This window comes from Notothenia rossii (genome assembly GCF_949606895.1).
Source record: "Notothenia rossii genome assembly, contig: scaffold_575, whole genome shotgun sequence".
Classification (NCBI taxonomy): Eukaryota; Metazoa; Chordata; class Actinopteri; order Perciformes; family Nototheniidae; genus Notothenia; species Notothenia rossii.
The window spans coordinates 1-17,971 of NW_027640132.1; the positions used below are offsets into that span (position 1 = coordinate 1).

The following is a 17,971-nucleotide window of genomic DNA, read 5'->3' on the forward strand; positions in this document are numbered from 1 at the left end:
CTCGCAGCGATCAGAGCTTTAGCGTCGTCCACTCTGGTTCCTTCAGAATAAAAACATCCACATGTCAGACGGTCAGACTCCTCTGTTATTACTATAGGATGTTATTACTGTGGGATGTTATTACTGTGGGATGCTGCAGGTGTGTGTTTAGTGTGAGATGTTGTGATGATGTGAGAAGCAGCTCGCTGACGCTGTGTTCGTTTCCAAAATAGGAACGAGTCGCTGCGAGGAGACACACACCTGTCAGCTGAGATCAGGGCACACACTACACACTGAGTTTCTTAGACACACCTCACACACACATTACAAACACCTTACACACTTCACACACGCACATCTCACACACACCTTACACACATCTCACACTCACACACACATCTCACACTCACACACACATCTCACACTCACACACACATCTCACACTCACACACACGTCTCACACTCACACACACATCTCACACTCACCTTACACCGCTGCATGGTTAAATATATATTTCTCCCTTTAAAAATCCTCTGAAGGCTGATGACATGAATCCTTTAACTGTGTGTGTGTGTGTGTGTGTGTGTGTGTGTGTGTGTGTGTGTGTGTGTGTGTGTGTGTGTGTGTGTGTGTGTGTGTGTGTGTGTGTGTGTGTGTGTGTGTGTGTGTGTGTGTGTGTGTGTGTGTGTGTGTGTGTGTGTGTGTGTGTACACGTACCTTGTAACCGCACTACGATGGGGATCTTGAGCTCCAGGTCTCTCACAGCGATGATGATGCCCTGAGCGATGACATCACACCTCATGATTCCTCCGAAGATGTTCACGAGGATCGCCTGGACCTGAGACACAAGTTAGCGTTAGCATTAGCATTAGCATTAGCAGCATCACTGTTTGGAGCCAACTGCCATCTTTTGACATAACTACGTAATGTGTTTAATCCCTTTAGTTACTTCTCAGATGTGGATGAATGATGTGAAATCTAATCAAGTGTTGAATCAGACTTTAGTTCCACCTGGAGTAAATCCACCAGCTACCCTGCAGAATACAAAGTCATTCAGACTAGCTGCACCTTTACCAGCTTTGAGAACACTTTCATGATCAATCATTATAAAACATATCATATCTATTATTCTGAAATGGACCAATCAAACAATGACTACTTTTACTGTCTTTCACTATATTTTGATGAGAATACTTTTCTACTTTTACTTGAGGAACATTTTGAATGCAGGACTTTTACTGTAACAGAGTATTCCTACACTCTGGTACTTCTACTTTTACTCAAGTACACGATCTGAGTACTTCTACTTTTACTAAAGTACAAGACCTGAGTACTTCTACTTTTACTCAAGTACACGATCTGAGTACTTCTACTTTTATTAAAGTACAAGACCTGAGTACTTCTACTTTTACTCAAGTACAAGATCTGAGTACTTCTACTTTTACTAAAGTACAAGACCTGAGTACTTCTACTTTTACTCAAGTACAAGATCTGAGTACTTCTACTTTTACTCAAGTACAAGATCCGAGTACTTCTACTTTTACTCTCAAGTACACGATCTGAGTACTTCTACTTTTACTCAAGATCTGAGTACTTCTACTTTCTATCTGTTAGTATTGAAGCTCCAGCCGGTGACGAGATTAAACATTAAAAATAACAAAAGACAAACTTTGTCGATGAGTCATTGATCAGTTTCTCTTAATAACTTCCTCCCCACTTACCTTCCTGTCGGAGGTGATGAGCTTGAAGGCCTCGGTCACCTGATGAGCTGTGGCTCCGCCCCCAACATCCAGGAAGTTGGCAGGTGTGCCTCCGTGCAGCTTGATGATGTCCATGGTGGCCATCGCCAATCCTGCTCCGTTCACTGAGGAGAGACACCCAGAGATAAAGACCTCCAACAGGTGAGAGGCTGTTGGCACACCTGAGACCAGGCCTCTGCTGATTGGCTGCTAATTGATTTCTCTCCTAAGTGATCTTTGGTGCCGATTGGTATCATAAGTGGAAATGAGCTAATGGCAACAACACTCCCATGAAACACATTCAGGTAAATAATAACAACGTGGTTGCATGAGGCGTCATGTTTCACTTTCTAAACCTCACATGTCCTCTGTCAATAACACACAGGGTTCCAGATGATGTGCATTTAAAACCTAAATGCCCTCCTCTTCCTCCTCTTCCTCCCCTCCTCCTCCTCTTCCTCTCTCACCCAGACACCCGATGGATCCATCCAGTCCGATGTAGTTCAGATCAGCTTTGGCTGCCTGATGGTCTCTTGGATCTTCTTGAGTCCAGTCCTGCATCGCGAACACCTTCTTCTGACGGTACTCTGCGTTCGAGTCGAAGTTGATCTTTGCGTCCATGCACATCACTGAGAACACACACACACACACACACACACAAAACACACACACGTTAGCATCAGAGGAATATTCGCTTCTTGCAGCAGCAACATATTTCAGTTTTAGCAAGAGAGGGGAAGTCTCAGCGTGATTCCTGTGAGTAACCAGTATCTTGGTCACGTTTACAACAAACCACATTTGAGCCTGTGATGTCCAGAATACCATTTTTCGGGCTCCGGATATTCGGTAGTAATCAGCAGCGAACCGCTTCAACACGTGTATTTCGGTGTATTCACCGCATTCATTTAGTTATTCTACAGTAATGTTGTTTTATAGTTATTAACCCAATTTGTGTTCTTTGAAATTGAAAAGGATATCGCATTGTGTTTGTTACTTTCGTTGCAGTTGTACATGCCTTAAGTGTAATTTGAGTTGGCTTCCTATTTATGGACATGCTTTTATTTTGAAGGAAAGGTAGCGCTGTTGACAGGAAGTTGTTGTTGCTATGGAAACAACGTGACGGAGATTAACGGAGAAAAGTAATATCTACATATAAAGACAGAGAAAGTCAACGATAACGTTTACGGTTAAGTGTTAGCACCCCCCGAAGAGGCACAAGCAATTTCAATTTGAAAAAACAAACAAAACGAATAACGAAATTGAAACCTGAATAGTACTCCAACGAACGAATATTCGGATACAGCCCTAGTGTGTGTGTGTGTGTGTGTGTGTGTGTGTGTGTGTGTGTGTGTGTGTGTGTGTGTGTGTGTGTGTGTGTGTGTGTGTGTGTGTGTGTGTGTGTGTGTGTGTGTGTGTGTACCTGTCCCATCAGAGTCCTCCACCATGGGGTTGATCTCCAGCATGGAGGCGTCGTACTTGATGAACAGGTTGTAGAGCTTCATCATGCTCTGAGCTGCGTCGTCCACCAGAGCCGGAGGGAAGCCCATCTTCTGAGCCACCTGACGGAGGAGAAGGGGAGTGTTTAGATTAGGGTTCTGACCTTTGACCCTGTCCATCACTTTCTCCTTTCCCATGGCAGAGGTCTACGGCTACCTCTCTTAAAAGGTGTTCTCTTACACTATTTTTAGGCATATATTATAGGTCTCAGATATATTTTAAAAACATGTCTCTGAAGTGTTCTGCTCCAAACCCCAAACAGATCCTTGTAGCCCGCCACCCCCACCTCCCTCTCTCCCTTCTGTTACTAAAGAGCTGACTCTGGGTCAGTAGCTTTAGAGAGAGTAGATCTCATCAACTAAATGCTGCCGTGATGAAACTCCACATCCTGTTCCAAACCACATCAAGGATTCTCTCTGAAACAGGATGGAGCTCAAACTCTCTCTCTCTCTCAGGTTCACCACCAGGTGAGTTCCTTTTGATTTCCTGCTTCTTCACACACACTCTCTCCAGTACAGGTTAGCTCTGAGTGTTAGCATGCTAACGTAAACACAGACCATATTACTTCCAGGACACGTCTCATTGTTTCTGACAGCAACGTTTCTGATTGGCCCGTGGGGGCAAAGCCCGCCCACATTTTAGTAATGTGGTCATGACGCAGCAAATCTGGATCAGCTCCGTTGTTCCCCCGTTTTTAGCGATGTGGGTACGGAGGAGAAGAGAGAGGGGTTTATTTCCTGACACTTTGTGAGTCTCCTGACACACCGGGGACACACGGGGGACACACGGGGGACACACGGTGATGTAGAAAAGACATCAGAAAGTACACTTTGCATGACAGGTCCCCTTTAAGGAGGAGCAGCTCTGGCTCTCTGCTGGCCTGAGATAGTTGAATGTTTGTGGACGTCGGGGAGTCTTTTTATCGTAGGTCCCACTGGCGTACACTCTTTGGTCATGGACGACAGTTTTAGTTACATTTAGTGCCAACATGCTTTTAATAATAATAAAATAAAGCTTTACAGACGAGCTGAAGCCTAATATCTACAAACCTCAAATGTTCAGACAAGCTGTCATCGTGATGAATAAAAAAGATTATCGGTCAAATTCGCGTCCACAGTCAAAAGTATATTTATGACTAGAACGGATGATTGTAAAAACCTGAGTGCTGCTAATGACAGCCGGCAGTCTGGAAATCAAAAAGAGGAGGACGATGGAGCAGCTATCTAAACACGGGCTATTTACTATGGATTCTAACGAAATGAAGGTGGAGGAATGAAGACTGTATAAAACATATTTAGCAAGATTTTATATATTTATTTATATTAAAGGTCACCTGTCATGCTATCTTTAGGCTATAGCATAGGTCTCAGATATTTCACTTCCTGTTTCAAAAGTGCTGATTTTGGGTATAAAGCTTTAAAGAATAAAAAAGAGGGGTCTGAGCTCATGCGGGACCCGGCAGCTACTGTCTAAACTAAATGCTGCCGTGATGAAACTCCATATCATGGATTATCAAGGATTCTCTCTGAAACAGTATGGAGCTCAAAGGCTTTCTCTCTTGCCGGTTATACCACAAGGTGACTTCCTTTTTACTTCCTGCTTCTTCACACACATGCGGTGTTTCTCAATGTCGAGTACGCTTGCTTGGTAGCACATGTCTTTCGAGTCACTTGCTTCAGAAGCGAGGCAAGAATCCTTCCTGGCATTCGGAAAACGAAGAGTGGAACACGGTCGAGCAAGTGTGCGTCATACGAGAGGCCCCGCCTTACATGTTGCGCCACAGATTTGGGGAAATTGGTCCGTGCGCAAAGCATTGTGGGGATTTTAAGACCGCGGAGTCTACACATGTGCAGCCTCGAAATTTCTCGCTACGAAGGACGCCGGGCTCGGTAGAATTCCAATTATGCTGGACATTGGAACAGTCCTTCGGCGGCACTCGATGACGTTGTAATGCTTGAAATTGTGGCTCTGGAGCATCCTTCCTCGACAAACGGTATCGGAATCTGAGTTTTTATTCATTTTGCATTCTCATTGTAATCCTGATAGGCTCTATTTGTTCCCAGATAAAAAGCGTCTCTCTAGGATCCACAGGGTGAAACTTCAAGGTCGATGAGGGGGGGGGGTAAATGTTGCCAGATTGAGGAAAACATTCATCAGGACTTTTCTTGACTAACAGAATGAATTCTGGGGGTTGGAACTTTCAATTCTAAGGACCACCCTACTGTACGTATGAGAAACAAAAGCCTTATTATAAACATGTATCTTTCTTTAGGAAGTGGAGGAGAGTCTACTCTACACATCTCTCTCTTTACATCATTTTGTTCTATTTTAAATGTACATATTTTTCTGTTTCCCGCTACATACTGGAACTAGTTTGCTTTTTGTAGTAAGTATACTCCAAGTTGCATGGTTGAGACTGCAATGCCAAAACTACGATATGTTGTGCATATGACAAAAGAGCCTCTGGTGCCATCTAGTGGCTTAAACGTGAACAACAACAGGGTGACCGTGTGTGTGTGTGTGTGTGTGTGTGTGTGTGTGTGTGTGTGTGTGTGTGTGTGTGTGTGTGTGTGTGTGTGTGTGTGTGTGTGTGTGTGTCGTATGACAAAAAAGCCTTTGAATCCTTGGAAAAAAACATCTGGAATAAAGAAATAAAGTCTTAAATCGTGTTCTTTGGGAAGCGAGAGGACAGAAGTTGATTAATCTTATAAACAATATCAGCGCCACAGTACTCATAGAAAAACCCCTGATGAGAGTTCAGGTTTGGGTTTTAATTTGTCACCAAAGGATTGTTTGTTGAATGGTTTAATAAATGGACTTCACTCTGACGATGCTCATTAGCAGGGTAAATGCAGGAAGTCAGATGGAAGACCTTTTTTAAGACCCTTCACAAACATTTTAAGACCTCATCGTAACTTGGAGTTTTAACCGGTTGCCTTGGCGACACACTTTACCTCACATTGACTATATACAGTATTGATTGTCCTTCCTCCTTATCTTCCAACCATTTGGACGCAGACTTGTATTTCCCCATAACGATGTTGTTTAACAACCGGCGTAAACGGACCTTCGGCGCTATCAAGCAGTGAGCGTGAGATGTCCTGTTCAGATGACGTCAAACCCAACGGGATGCCATAAATAAACTACACAGAATCACACTACACAGCTACGCCATGATTACATTCAGGCACACTGTAGAACACAACCTCTTTGGACCATTGATATACTTATTGAAAACAAGATACAAAATGTAACACCTTGGAAAATGCCCTTTAATACTTTCTAAGACCCCGCGGACACCCTGGTGTTGCTCTGTTGGAGGAGCCTAGGACTTCAGATTTTCTTTGACATATCTAAACTGAAGCTGCTGAATATACTTAAAAAGCTCACACAATTATACACAACACTTAAACGGTGATATTAGGTAAACCGTTCAATCTGTCAGAAAAGCCTTTGAGGTCGATTAAGATGAGAGTTTGCCGAGCGTTTAGACGTTGAATCTAAACTCTGAGGGTGTTTCTCAATGTCGAGGAAGGATGCTCCAGAGCCACTATTTCAAGGATGCTACGTCATCCCACAGAAGGACTGTTCCAATGTCCAGGATGCTTGGAATTCTACCGAGGACTGAGTCCTTCGTTGCGGGACATTTCGTGGTTGCACCAGTTACAGTGGGCCCGCGGACCCCCTGTAACTGGACATTAATTGATTCTATTAATCTCATAACGAGCCTGCCTGATCTTCATGAAACAACACAAACGGCATCTTTAAACACAGCAACACGCATCGTCCATGTCATCCCTGAAGTGTAACCTCCACATAGGAGCTTTAGTTTAACGCTAACGCTCCTTCAAAGCCTTCGAAACCTTGAAAATAACATCCGGAAAGTCATGAATCCTGAAAACACATTTCTTCCTCCAGGCTGTGAGAGGAATGTCGTTCTCTGAGCAGAAGTTTTCCTCTCAGAGATTGGACCTGTTCGTTGTTAAGAAACTTTTTCCCCTTCTGTGAAATAACACCATTAGGCCACCGTCCCCCACAATGCAACACACACAGTCTGGTATTGATCGTACCTTGACGGCCTGCTCCATCTTGATTCCCTCCACGATGTCGATGGGCTCCTTCACGATGGCGTCAGGACTCTCCGCCGCCACGTCCTCGATGTTCACGCCTCCCTGAGAGCTGCCGATCAGAACCGGGCCCTGAGGGGAACACGAGGGGTTCAATTCTGCTCAACCCATCAAACTGTGTCCTGGGACTAAACTCTGATCATGAACACGGACTCATGAGTCCCTCTGAATAGCACGGATCACAGGATGAAGACTCTCCTGATATTTGAAATATGTGTCAAACACTTGATTTTGACTTTTTTTCTCATTACTTGAATGTTTAATTTTTAATTCATGATTTTGATTATTTATGCCATGATTTTTACTTTTTTCTCGTGGTTTTGATTATTTTTCTCGCGATTGAATTATTAATGATGAGACTTTTTGTTTTTAGTGTTTTTATTTTTAATCTTGTGATTTTGAATTAGCGCAACAAAATTAATTAAAGTTTCAAAGTCTCAAAATGCTACAACTCCTGTCACACACTGGATGAATGTGAAGTATTTTGTTAAAGGAGGATGAGAGCGTAATTAAGTATTAACTATTGGAGTGACTTTGATGGTTATTGGACTCAGGATTCATTCATTTGGATTCCCGCTGTATGAATAAATTAAAGGACGGCGGAAGTGGAACCAATTCACAAAGGGATTAAACTGTTTGAAACACATGCTCAAAGTAAACCGGATTTTTCCGATGTGTTTATGTGGATTCAAAAGTCGTAAATAATCTACAAAATGGAGGAGACCGATCTGATCGGAGCAACTGGGACAAATAATCTGAAACCGGCATGGACGATGACTATGTTTTAAAAATGTGCTTATCCAGAAAAGCCTGGTTTGGACACTTTACGGGAAGAAGAAACATTTATATCAAAGAAAGAATTATACACTTCTGTCTTTTTATGCCTTTAATACTAACTTGAATTTTTATTCAAATTAATTAATCAATTATTTTTTATATTTCATTGTAATGTAGAGACAAGGCTTTTAGTGACAATCATGTATTGCTTTACAATTATATGTACAAAAAAAGTCTAAATTTGATATTTGGCCTCAAATCATCTGAGGCCTGGCGCCCCCCAGGCTGGGAACCACTGGCTTAGTTGAATGCTTGATTCTTGTTAAGGACGCTCACATCTGCAGAAAGAAGTCTGTTCGATTGAACTGTTTACAGTTTGCTTTTCAAACTGGGACAAGAACACAGCGGAGAAGTAACGGGGCAGAAACCCTTGACGCAGCGGTCCAGACATCAAACGGCAACACATGTTCAGAGTGCAGTTACTTTGGCATTAGGGCAGGGATGTCTAGATTCCAAGGTTTGACAAAATGAATTGTGCTACTTTTAAAGCAAGCAGAGATGTTTTCAAATCTGTAATCAAAAAGCTCCTCAAAAACGTTATTGAAGCGGTTCCTGCCGTTGCTACGGAGGATCGAGAAAGAGAAAGGAAAAGACGGAGCGCTGGACGTCAGATGAATCCCCAGAAGAAGGCAGACAGGAAGTGAGCACAGGATCACGGTGTGGGCTCTGCAGAGTTTAGGGACTTGTTAGTGGATCAGAAACTGTGAACTGAGTTGGACAGCACTGCCGTAAAGTGGTTGTTTGGTCATCGGTGTGCCGTGGAACGCAGTTATTCTTTTGTTAGCGGGAGAAATACGATAATTTTAAGTCAATAAAATCATTTCAATTAATATTGGGAGTCGAGCCGTTAGTTTGTTTAGTATCTGGGCGTGTGATAAGCGGGATAATGTGCGCTTCGGGCTCTCTGATGAGCGGGTGTTCTTTTCCCCAGCTAATCACCCCTTACCCACCCTCCGTCCAATGAAACAAAGAAAGCAGAGAATCGTCATATTTACAGACATGGAGAAGGGCTTTTTACGGGAAGGGTCTTAATCTAACGATTCATTGATTAATCAAACATTTCTGTTTTTATTATTTATAACTAATTTGTTATTTTATGCTTTTTATACTTTCTCATGATTTTATTTATTAATTGCATGGTTTTTACTTTTGATCTCATGATTTGAAAAGTGAATCTCTTGATTTTGAATGTTGTCTTGTGATTGTTATTTTCTAATGATATTAAATGTTAAAAGCACAATTATGACTTTCTTCTAACATTTTGCAAAAAAGGTATTTGATGATTTCAGTTTTTGTGAAAATGAAAAGTCCTTCGTCCACATTTACACTTCACAACAGATGAAAGGCTGCAGACGTGTTGAAGCCTTTGCCGTCACGCTGCCTCTGGTCAAAGTGAACTCAATGTCGAGTTCATCCTCAGTCTGTTCCTCAGAGTCATCACCTCATCGTTATCTACGGCATTAATAATGTATGATAATGATGAAGGAGGATTTATAACCGTGAAGTCCTCATATTTAAAAAACCCGTAACAAGACAAAAGAAATCCTTCGCCTCATCCGAGTCTTTCTTAATGAATGTAACTCGTCAGCGCCGTTACAGATTTTTCTCTAAACACTAAAGTGCTTACAAATCCATCGAAAAGTTCAGACTGAGAATCAAATACGTTTTAAGAATCTTTCCCGATTCCCACTCGAAATTTGTCTTTAAAATGTTTTGTAGATACTCGGGCTGCAACTCGGAGTAAACAATAAACTGTGTATTATTCTTCTGTCATTAATTGATTATTTGGAGGTTTAAAATATCAGGAAATATAAAAAATGTACATCCTAATTCCTCAAAGTCAAACATTTTCTTTAATGGTCTAAAAACATTCACTTTATTATGATATAAAACTAAGAAAAAAAAAAAAAAATTGAGAGGCGGAAACAGCCTTTTTTTTTAACATTTTGCACAAAAAGTTACTTTAATTAGTATATTTTGATTGTTTGTTGAAGCTTTAGTGAATTCAAGCTGTTGGATGTCAAATATGTTTAATCTGAGGATAATAACCTGATTTAAAAAGTGAAATGCATATCGCTAGATAAATGAGAATCAGATTTCTACAGAAGTTCAATCACCTTTCAATTTAAAGTGTGTGCTGCCATCTAGTGGCGTAAACGTGAACAACAACAGGGTGACCTGTGTGTGTGTGTGTGTGTGTGTGTGTGTGTGTGTGTGTGTGTGTGTGTGTGTGTGTGTGTGTGTGTACCTGGTAGTGTCTCTCCATGGTGATAGCAAAGTAATACTCTCTGCGAGGATACCTGCGCTCACAGATGAACACCTGGTTACAGATTCTGCCCGCCTCCCCCGTCTGCTTCGTGTACAACTTCCGACCAATCATCTGAGAGGAAATGTCCCGCGCCTCCTCGGGTCTGAGAGGAGGAAGAGGAGGAGGAGGAAGAAGAAATGTATTATATTCAGGATATAGCACATGTTGTACACCGAAAGAAAATCCACAAAAAAGTGTTGTTGTGTTTCCTGACAGATCACTCACGAGTAAACGATCCTCACTCCGCCCTTCAGTCCGCCCTCAAACGTCCCCTTTCCTCGCCCGCCGGCCAGAACCTGAGCTTTCACCACCAGATCCTTAGAACCTGAGAAACACATGAAGCCATTTCTTTATAACTTTTGTTGTGATTAAAAAGACACCTTTGATCGTCCCACGGGGGGGGGACGTGCAGCGTTAGAAACCACAGAGGGACACCGCAGATAGTCTGACGTATTAATTAAAGATCCAAACACACATTATCACAATAAAATAAGTACACAACCATGATGTATTTGTGAGCTCCAAATACTAATGAAACTCAGAGATGGGCCTAGAGGTGTTTAGTCCCATAATGAAGGTGATTTAGTAAATATGGTTTGATTTACTCTCAGAGTTAACAGCCCTGTTGTTGTTGGTGAGCATCCTGAATCTGAGCAATAAAGAATATTTTTGTACCACATGTTCACTGCTGTTTTATATACCAGCCAAACCAGAGGTTACAGAATATTATCCTAAAACAAGTCACTAAGATAAACCTTGTTGGTGAAATGTAATGTGTTGATATTATAGCTTTTCTTCACCCCTAAAGGAGTTGGAAAGCTCAACAATAACCTCGGTCAAAGCTGAGGGTTTCCTTTAGAGTTGACCTGTTACCCTGCTGTATGTGGTCAGCAGAGTGTAAAGTGATCCTCTGCTGACTGAGGTCACTATTTTTAGACTGAGAGAAATCAGCAGCTGCTCAGACACTATTTAAAATCGCTCACAAAGGTCGGCACATCTCAGAGAAGCAACCTTTAGCTTAGCGGTAGTGACGTGAAGTCATGTGACCGCGCTGTAGTGACTTCACGTCACCACCGCTAAGCTAAAGGAGGCTAATGTTGGGCTATAAAGGAACTACAGCACGGTCACATGACTTCACGTCACCACCGCTAAGCTAAAGGTGGCTAATGTTGGGCTATAAAGGAACTACAACACGGTCACATGACTTCACGTCACCACCGCTAAGCTCAAGGAGGCTAATGTTGGGCTATAAAGGAACTACAGCACGGTCACATGACTTCACGTCACCACTGCTAAGCTAAAGGAGGCTAATGTTAGGCTATAAAGGAACTACAGCACGGTCACATGACTTCACTTCACCACCGCTAAGCTAAAGGAGGCTAATGTTGGGCTATAAAGGAACTACAGCACGGTCACATGACTTCACGTCACCACCGCTAAGCTAAAGGAGGCTAATGTTGAGCTATAAAGGAACTACAGCACGGTCACATGACTTCACGTCACCACCACTAAGCTAAAGGAGGCTAATGTTGGGCTATAAAGGAACTACAGCACGGTCACATGACTTCACGTCACCACCGCTAAGCTAAAGGAGGCTAATGTTGAGCTATAAAGGAACTACAGCACGGTCACATGACTTCACGTCACCACCGCTAAGCTAAAGGAGGCTAATGTTGAGCTATAAAGGAACTACAGCACGGTCACATGACTTCACGTCACCACCGCTAAGCTAAAGGAGGCTAATGTTGAGCTATAAAGGAACTACAGCACGTTCACATGACTTCACGTCACCACCGCTAAGCTAAAGGAGGCTAATGTTGAGCTATAAAGGAACTACAGCACGGTCACATGACTTCACGTCACCACCGCTAAGCTAAAGGAGGCTAATGTTGAGCTATAAAGGAACTACAGCACGGTCACATGACTTCACGTCACCACCACTAAGCTAAAGGTGGCTAATGTTGGGCTATAAAGGAACTACAGCACGGTCACATGAGTATTTTCCCAACAGTGTCTGATTACTGTCTCTCTCTCTCTCTGCTCACCGATCTCCTTTGTCACGGAGTATGCTTATTACTAAATTAGCTTTTTACTTCAGAAATAAAGGTATTGATAGTATCTCACCGATCTCTTTGGCCACAGAGTAAGCTTCCTCCGAGGAGCTGGCCACCAGGCCTATAGGCACCGAGACCCCGGCCTCCTTCAGCAGCCCGATGCTCATGTACTCGTGCAGAGAGAGGCTCCTCTGCTGCTGGGAAACATGGCCTCCCAACACACCTGAGCAACCACCAAGAACCTGGAGCACAAGAGGAACACCATTAGTTATTTCAGATCAGCCTCCTCACGGTAGTGCTCCCAATCACCTGTTTCCCCTCAATACCTTTTCCCACTCGTGTGTGTCCACTTTAATTGTCTTCTCCATGATGGTATGTTTGAGTTTTTATCTTGTTCTGTTGCTTTTACCTCTTAGAATATTTAAAGGTCCTCTATTTAATAGAGGGGTTCCCAAACTTTTCAGCCCGCGACCCCCAAAAAAACAGTGCCGGGGGGGGGGGGGTGCTAGTGAATTAATTTCAGTTTTCCGCACTGGTATGAAAAAGTTTGAGAAACACTGCACTAGTGGATTGTCAAAGGGGGAGCCTCGTTGCCGGCAAATTATACAGATGGCTAGTCCGTCCATGAACGTGTCTATGCAAACGTTATTATTAATAATTTTAAAAAAAATGAAATTATAAAAAAAATTAATCAATTGTTTTTAATAATTTTTATTTTTTTTATTTTCCATTTTTATTTTGTAATCATCTCGCGACCCCCACTCGGGGTCTCGCGAACCCCCGGGGGGTCGCAACCCCCACTTTGGGAACCCCTGCTCTATTATACTGTTTGTCATCAATATATCACAGGTCTCAGATATATCCAGAGCCTGTCTCTGATTGGCTGAAACACCAAACAGATCATTTCAGCATTACCCATAATCCCCTCTGTTTCAGCCCTGTTTCCAAAGTGCTGATTCTCTGTCTGTTACTTTAGATGAAAATATGAAGAAGAGGGGACACATGTTGATGTGGAAGAGACATGAAGAAGAGGGGACACATGTTGATGTAGAAGAGACATGAAGAAGAGGGGACACATGTTGATGTAGAAGAGACATGAAGAAGAGGGGACACATGTTGATGTAGAAGAGACATGAAGAAGAGGGGACACATGTTGATGTAGAAGAGACATGAAGAAGAGGGGACACATGTTGATGTAGAAGAGACATGAAGAAGAGGGGACACATGTTGATGTAGAAGAGACATGAAGAAGAGGGGACACATGTTGATATAGAAGAGACATGAAGAAGAGGGGACACATGTTGATGTAGAAGAGACATGGAGAAGAGGGGACACATGTTGATGTAGAAGAGACATGAGGACGTGGATTTTGAATAATAGGTGACCCCTAACTATTGTTCGTGTCCTTGGGTGTCATGAAAGACGCCTTAAATCAAATGTATTATAATTATTTGGCAATGTTTTTAACAGCTGTGTAGAAAACATGGCAGCTCTGGTATTAAAGCTCATTACAGTGTAGTCCTAATGAAATGTCACTTTTAACTAAGTAGTATCCTTTCAAGTGTTTAAACGTATCTATGAGCAGAGACATGTGCTCCATTTTTTTTCTCCCGATTCCGATCTTTTGAAAATCACGTGATCGGCTCCGATCCCCGATCACATGATCGGCTCCGATCCCCGATCACGTGATCGGATAGGGACATCTCTAATGGGGGTCTCTCTGCGACAGCCCATAGATTTGAATGTTTAGTAAAGTTGAGTCTCTTTGTTTATAGTGTGGAGGACAGTCCCCATTGATCAACGCTCACAAACAACTATCAGGTTTATCTCCAGGTGGGTTGGCACTAGAGATGTCCCGATCCAATCACGTGATCGGTGATCGGAGCCGATCACGTGATTTTCAAAAGATCGGAATCGGGAGAAAAAAATCGAGGATCGGGATTTTTTTTTTTTTTTTTTTAATAAATACTTCTTTTTTTTGTATTCAATGTTACAAAACAAAAATGCCCATGTTCAAGTCTTAAAGTCATCCTGAGGCCTTAGTTTTGGATTCAAATGACAGAACATCATGTGTTGCTTCTTTAGGGCTTGTTTTCAGAGACCTGCTTATTTCTCTCAAATCTGGCAACAGAGTGGGCGCAGTGTCTAATTGTAGCAGTAAGCTAACGAGTACTGATAAGCTTTATTTTGTTTTGATCCAATGCTGCACAACTGAACTGATCCAATGCTGCTGTGAAAGAAAGAAGCTATATCCATGTTGGATAGAATATCACATTTAAATACAAAAAATAACCTTAAGGGACAACTTGAATGCTTTTTTTCTCTTAATGCATTGGATAAATATCGGATCTGGAAAAATCGGTATCGGCAAATTGTCAAAATCAAATGATCGGAATCGGATCGGGGGCAAAAAAAGGTGATCGGGACATCCCTAGTTGGCACGGACGAGGAATTTGACTTGGTGTCGTGGTGCAGACATACAAGTCAAACACAGACAGCAAACTCTTTGAAGAACACTATAGTAACATGACAAAGAAATAAGAAACAGAGAGAATAGAATAAAGCAGTCATTTACATTGAAAGAGATCGCAATACAATATAACACATGGGGCAGCTGCTGTCCCCGGCCAGATGATAAAACACATCTTTTTAAAATCACAATATTTCTATGTAAAGAGCGGGAGTCAAAACATTGATTTCATTTCATAATGTTCATCTGGAGTATCTTTATCACAATCTAAACATCCGCCGTCCTGGAGAACCGAGAAAACCAGCGGAGATAAACGTCAGGAAACACACAGATACAAGTAGAAGTACTCAGATCTTGTTCTTGAGTAAAAGTAGAAGTACTCAGGTCTTGAGTAAAAGTAGAAGTACTCAGATCTTGTACTTGAGTGAAAGTAGAAGTACTCAGATCTTGTACTTGAGTAAAAGTAGAAGTACTCAGGTCTTGAGTAAAAGTAGAAGTACTCAGATCTTGTACTTGAGTGAAAGTAGAAGTACTCAGATCTTGTACTTGAGTAAAAGTAGAAGTACTCAGATCTTAAGTAAAAGTAGAAGTACTCAGATCTTGTTCTTGAGTAAAAGTAGAAGTACTCAGATCTTGTTCTTGAGTAAAAGTAGAAGTACTCAGATCTTGTTCTTGAGTAAAAGTAGAAGTACTCAGATCTTGTACTTGAGTGAAAGTAGAAGTACTCAGATCTTGTACTTGAGTAAAAGTAGAAGTACTCAGATCTTAAGTAAAAGTAGAAGTACTCAGATCTTGTTCTTGAGTAAAAGTAGAAGTACTCAGATCTTGTACTTGAGTAAAAGTAGAAGTAATCAGATCTTGTACTTGAGTAAAAGTAGAAGTACTCAGATCATGTACTTGAGTAAAAGTAGAAGTACTCAGATCTTGTACTTGAGTAAAAGTAGAAGTACTCAGATTGTGTACTTGAGTAAAAGTAGAAGTACTCAGATCTTGTACTTGAATAAAAGTAGAAGTACTCAGATCGTGTACTTGAGTAAAAGTAGAAGTACTCAGATCTTGTACTTGAGTAAAAGTAGAAGTACTCAGATTGTGTACTTGAGTAAAAGTAGAAGTACTCAGATCTTGTACTTGAATAAAAGTAGAAGTACTCAGATCTTGTACTTGAGTAAAAGTAGAAGTACTCAGATCTTGTACTTGAGTAAAAGTAGAAGTACTCAGATCTTGTACTTGAGTAAAAGTAGAAGTACTCAGATCTTGTCTTGAGTAAAAGTAGAAGTACCAGAGTGCAGGAGTACTCTGTTAAAGTAAAAGTCCTGCATTCAAAATTATGTTTTGAGTTGCTCCCGATTGCCAACGGTGTGTGACTGTGAGTGTCTGTGTATGTGTATGTGTATGTGTATGTGTATGTGTGTGTGTGTGTGTGTGTGTGTGTGTGTGTGTGTGTGTGTGTGTGTGAGTGTCTGTGTGAGCATGAGTGTGTGTGTGTGTGTGTGTGTGTGTGTGTGTGTGTGTGTGTGTGTGTGTGTGTGTGTGTGTGTGTGTATGTGTATGTGTGTGTGTATGTGTATGTGTGTGTGTGTGTGTGTGTGTGTGTGTGTGTGTGTGTGTGAGTGTGTGTGTGAGTATGTGTGTGTGTGTGTGTGTGTGTGTGTGTGTGTGTGTGTGTGTGTGTGTGTGTGTGTGTGTGTGTGTGTGTGAATGGGTGAATGGCTCGTAGTGTGTAAAGAGCTTAGAGACCTGATAGAGAGATATCATTTGAGTACAGTCCATTTCCCATGAAGTCTTCTCTCTTTATTTACTTATTCTTTGTTTTTCTCTAAAGAGTGCTATTACACTTATTGTATTTGGCTTTTTGGTGAGATGGGAATGTCCTCTCCCCTATTGTGTTGTTGTGTCCTTGTTTGTGTCTCCAGTCTGCACTAAATAAACAAAACAACATCAAATAAACATAGTAAACAGCAGCAGCAGCAGCAGCTGTGGTGCACTAGCAGTTTAAATCATGATAAATAAATAAACAAAAACACCTCCATGATTATAAATAATAATAATAATTGTGTATTTAATCTGATGTGTGTCATTGTGACAGCATTAAAGAGATGAACACATGAATGCATCAATAACTAGAATACAGTCATCTAGAATATAGGGTGCTTAAATGGGCCAATCTGCACAATGAGTACTTTTACATTTGATATTTAAAGCATATTATAAAGCGAGCACTTTTATACTTTTAATTAAGAACATTTAGATGTTTGAATGACATTTGTCATTGTGACAGTCAGCTAACGGTAGCTTCGCGCTAGTTAACATGTTAGCATGTTAGCCGAAACAACAGAAACCAATGGAGAGAAGCTAATGTCAGATTTGACCCTGTCAGTTTCCCGGGTGGGTTTGAAGTCTTTAATGAAGGCACAGCGCTGTCAGCGATACCTTGCTGGAAGGATACAGGTCTCCTCTTTAATGTGAACCCACTCTCACCTTGGTGGCCGATCTGATGGTGCTTCTGGAGCCGGAGTTTCTCAGGCTGGCCGTCAGACGGCTGCAGATCAGAGACGACGCCATGTCTTCTCAAGAGTGGATTATGCGCATGCGCCGTGAACCGCAAAGTCCCCCGGTGTTGCCTTCATAGCAAATCGGAAATCATAGAACCATTTAAAAATGAGTGAAAGTAGAAGTACTCAAATCTGGTACTTGAGTACAAGTAGAAGTACTCACACTTGGGTCAGAAAGTGTCCTCCAGATTGTACACGTTGTCTTGCGTAGATAAACCAAATGCTATATTTTTCCGGGACATTTTTAACCAACTATCCCCATGCAAAGTTGTGGGGACAATATTGGCCTTTTCCAAAAATGTCCCCAGTATAAATGACGCCTATGTATTCACAATACAATACAGCTTTATTTATAGAGCACTTTAAACCTTCAGACCAAAGTGTTGTACAGTCAAATAAACAAAACA

General features: G+C 41.7%; 1 protein-coding gene across 1 annotated transcript; it reads right to left on the minus strand.

Moving 5' to 3' along the window:
* Nucleotides 1-4: 4 nt before the first annotated feature.
* sucla2 (succinate-CoA ligase ADP-forming subunit beta) lies at nt 5-17,645 on the minus strand (the record flags this gene model as incomplete). Its single annotated transcript, XM_079695238.1, has 10 exons — nt 17,491-17,645; nt 12,613-12,784; nt 10,714-10,813; nt 10,429-10,591; nt 7,287-7,415; nt 3,140-3,278; nt 2,187-2,348; nt 1,702-1,844; nt 698-818; nt 5-40 (listed from the first exon to the last, which is right to left on the minus strand). Coding segments are annotated over exons 1-10 (1,249 nt in total), but the record flags the coding sequence as incomplete, so codon positions are not given.
* Between the last annotated feature and the right edge of the window lie 326 nt (nt 17,646-17,971).